The sequence below is a fragment of the Erigeron canadensis genome, chromosome 5 (genome assembly GCF_010389155.1).
Source record: "Erigeron canadensis isolate Cc75 chromosome 5, C_canadensis_v1, whole genome shotgun sequence".
Classification (NCBI taxonomy): Eukaryota; Viridiplantae; Streptophyta; class Magnoliopsida; order Asterales; family Asteraceae; genus Erigeron; species Erigeron canadensis.
Window position 1 is genome coordinate 3,407,705 of NC_057765.1, and position 4,637 is coordinate 3,412,341.

A 4,637-nucleotide genomic window follows, 5' to 3' on the forward strand; every position below is an offset into this window, starting at 1 on the left:
TACGTACCTGCACAAATATACTAGTATATACTTATATAAAAAAAAAAAATTTTAAAAAAAAAACTCACATCGATCTTCTTGATATTTTTGAGTATCACATAACGACTATTGCATGAATTTTGAAATTAAGCACAAAAAATATGCATTCTTCGATTTTTATGAACTAAGCTAACTTTTAATTTCCAGCTATCAAAAATAAAGTTACCTGTATCTAGTCTAGAAACCTATAACGATATACATTATCCAAAATATAGTAAAGATATTTGGTAAAACTTAACTCTTTTTTCTACTACTATAGATTTTCTTTTTAATACTTATATATTTAGATTAAAAAATTCATGCGAACTGAAGTTCGTTACTATTTTAAATAACTCGATTTTTTTTATATATTCTGTATGTACAGACGGACTCTGATCGACAATTAACAAACTAGTATCCATATTAGGGATTTCATTCGGTGACCGGAATATATAACTAAAAAAAAAAACATATCCATCGAACCGTCCATCACTATATATATATGTATATATCTATTCAATACGTCGTCATGACAGACAACCGACTACGGGTCGGTTGAAACGAAGTCCGCCGTCTTTGCTGATGCGAAGACGGCCGAATCAAAGCAGCAAGTGCTCGTTTCACTAAATCACCACCTTCAACTGTACCTATACGTACTAAAGAGTTAGTCATTGCGGATCTTCTCGCATTTAGTCGGTTTGATGGATACGACGTCGTATTGGCAGAATAACTATTAATATTTTGATTATTATTATTTTTGGATTTGTGTAAACCGCATCTAAATGAGCCTGGATGTGATGTAGGTGAACACATACACATCCTTTTTGGTGCTTGTAACGGTTTTTTGACGGTTTGATTGCTTCCGCCACGTGGCATCTGACGGTTGTATAATGATAATAACGAGTAAGTTGTTGTTGATGATGATGATCCATATAAGTTGATACGTGTAGGTGAAGCGGAACGGTGGTTTTGAAAAAACGACGTCGTTTGGGTAAAAGCAGAGGTGGTGGATGATGCGAATCTTCCGGTTGGAGATTGGGATCGGAGCCCCGGAGTTCTTCGGGTCGGGTTTGCCATTAGTATTGTTTATCTGAAAGAGAGAGAAAATTTTAAGGAGTGGATTTCACTTTCTAAATTGGCAAACATAGCTCAACTCGAGATATGTATTTAAAGGAAATGGAAATTTTGGGTTTTCATTTATCTTAAAATTTTAAAACTTATTTTGTTTATTGGTTTCTGATAGGGCCCACTGGGGATGTAAGGAAAACGACAAGGAATGGAGCCTTTTTGGGAACGGGATTGAGACGAGGTGGGGTAGTGGTGGGGTGCCACGTACGTTGTAGATAGTGAATGAAGCACAACTTACGATGTGATATGATAGTGTTGTATTGTCCACGACTCCACGGTAAATAATTCCTATGAAATGGGGGTAAAATGTCTTTATAGACATCATCTAAAATTATTTATATTTAGTGAAGTTGTGATTTTTGATTAAGAAAATGATTAATCTCTTAATATTAGTTAGGAAGATTTTTAAGTTATTTTGTTAAGATGATTAATTATTTTGTTATTGGATTAAAATTAAAAATTTTAATTTAATTTTTAACTATAATTTAATTTTTATTATGTTTCTAATTTTATTAGTAAAATTATAAATAACTTGAAATGATACTTATTCGTCATTATATAGGCTAAATGAGTATTATATTTAGCATAATAATTACAAGAGAAATGAGTTATTTTTGAAAAATTAGTCTAAATCTATTTTAAAACATAAAAATTTTATTTACATAAAAATTTATAAAAAAGATTATTAAAAAAATAATCATTTCTCTAAATCCAGCGTCCCAATTTAAATGTCATATTTTTAGTTTTAAAGTCTTTCTTTCGCAATTTTGACCGTAAATTGTTTCGTGTGTGTTATACAATAATTGATGTAAAATATATAGATAGATTGAGCTTTAGATATATTTTTCATTAATATCAATTTCATTAGCTATTATATTGTACAAACAAAAGTATTTACGATTAAAGTTAGAAAAGAAAGACTCAACAAGTCAAATTTGGACATTTAAATTGGGACAGAGGGATTAATTATCTAGTTAAAAAATTAATCATTTTCTTGATAATAATAGTAATATTAGTATAAGGGGTTTGCTAAATACAGCCCTTAGGGCTGTGTTTAAGGTGTATAAATTGTTTGTACATTTACCATGAAATTCAGAGACGGGCTTTTAATATGGAAGGTACAAGTTTTTTTATGCACGTTAAATACAGTCCTTAGGACTGTATTTAGCATTTTCTCTTAGTATAGGTGTTTGCTAAATAACATGTTTATGTCTTTATAGACCATTTTATATAAGCTTAATCAGACGTAAACTTAATTAATTGTCGATTGGAATAATTGATATTTTAGGTTGAGATAAGACTTAATAACTATAAGGTTTTAGGTTTTTATTTTACGAAAAGCTAGACTTTCCTAAAAAAAATGGATTTCCTTCTAATTTAGTAACTTGGTATTAAATTATAATGAATTTCCATCTAGTTCACAAATAATCCCAGAGTTTTAGTTAAAAGAAATATAACAATCAATTACTTTGCCTCTATTGTAATTCTAGTTTTTCAATATCAATTATATCATTAATGTTAAAAAAAAAAAATTACTTTTCTATCTCTTTTTAATTGTCTAAATTTAATATTTTGAGTATTTGTTTTTGAATTTAATTGTAAATAATTTTGTTTTTATTAATTATATGATAAATTGGTATAAATTATATCAATTGGAAAAATAAAAAGATTATTTTTGATAAAACTATAATTTAAGACAAACAAATATACAATTAAAGTTTAAAAAAATACTTTAACAATCAATATATAAAATTTAAAATGGAACGAAGGTGGTACATAACAATCCCAAATCTCGAGTTAAACCAATTAAAAAAAAACTCAACCATTCAATTAAACAATTAAAAAACTCAACCATTCAATCCGTATTGTTTTGTTTAAGAAATTTTGGCAAATCCGAATTTGAAGCTTCAACGCCCAAAAAGGGGGAATGGAGCCGATCGAAATAGTAGTTTAAACTGTATAGGTGTATTCTATATGCCTAAGAGGATAGTTAAATGCATTTGTGAATATCTTTTTGTATTGACATGTAAGCCTTTTTTTTTTTTTTTTATGTATAACGTTGTGGTTAAAAGTATATCTATTTAAATGACCTTTATTATTATTATTATTATTATTATTAATTTATTTTTATATATTAAACTTATATTACAATTTTTTTTACGATAATTTTTTCTATATAAAATATATGTTTGATTTGATTTATTTTTTATTTTATTTTATCTTCTTATTGTAACTAATTTTTTTTTAGATCTTTTAGTTATTTAATTATATCTTCAAATTCATTATTCATATTAACATATTAATACTAATCTCCCAACAATTATAAAATAGCATCCTAAAATCATTTTTGAAAAAACCATAACCCTTAAATGAAAAGCAAAATTAAATTTTAACTTTTAGATTGTTTTGCTTACATCATTTACCATATTTAGATTAATATACTAAATTATTATTAATATATACTAAATTAGTAAGTACTAAATCACATTATACACTTACGTTTAATGATATTTAATGCATGTATGTATTTGACGGCTAACTCCAAAATTGGTTGAATTTTTGGTTAATATAAATTCATTAGTTTTATTAAAATATTTTGTCATCTTCAATATTAACTCCAAACCCAAATTTGTATTTAGAACGTTTAAGTAGTTCACTTGGTAATGGTTTATATCTTCTGGAGAAACTTCTAAATTTTAAGTCTTGACATAAAAATATTTGGGATATAAAAGTATAATAGATTAGTGTAAATATAATACTTAGTTCAAATAAAATATACAAATTAGTTTTGAATTATATAAACCAGGGTTATACCCGCATGATGTGTGACTATTAAATCAAAATTTTCAAACTTTAAATATAGACATTTTTATCGATAAATGCGTTGCGGGACCTCAGTTGTCGTGTTAAAATGATTGTATTTATTTATTATATTTGCATTGAAATTTTCTAATTAATAATTTGACATGTAAAATAGATATTTATTTTAATTTAGTTGGGCGCGCAATGCGGCGGTGGTCATGACAGCGACGATGTGGTGATCGTTGTGACTGTTGGTGGTAGATGAGGCGTCCATTGGTGTAGATTATTGATACAAAGGGTTAATAAAGATATTTTAAATGATAAATAATTGATAGTGTAGCTTAATTATTAATGTTAAGTGGTAGTGTAAATAAAAATATTTTAATGCTTAAATATTACATATTTGAAGGGTGACAGATGACAATATTACATGAAATAGCCTTTTAAACATTTCTCTCATGTAACTTTTAACATAGGGATATTTTCTTTAATAAGTAGTATAAATAATGAGTAACATTTAAATACCAAAAAATACATAAATTATGTAAACTGAATTGAAAGTATTTAAAGATTTAATACCGGACATATGAAAAAACCATACTTTTAAATTTAATAAACAAAAACTTTAAGTTTTTTTTAAAACTTTTTAATTACATCAATAGTTCAATACATTGCAACAAATGATATCT

General features: G+C 26.5%; 1 protein-coding gene across 1 annotated transcript; it reads right to left on the minus strand.

Moving 5' to 3' along the window:
• Positions 1–359: 359 nt before the first annotated feature.
• LOC122601973 lies at positions 360–1,166 on the minus strand. The gene has a single exon (XM_043774706.1). It carries the CDS (start codon positions 1,093–1,095, stop codon positions 535–537), a length of 561 nt encoding a protein of 186 aa, XP_043630641.1. The 5' UTR covers positions 1,096–1,166; the 3' UTR covers positions 360–534.
• Between the last annotated feature and the right edge of the window lie 3,471 nt (positions 1,167–4,637).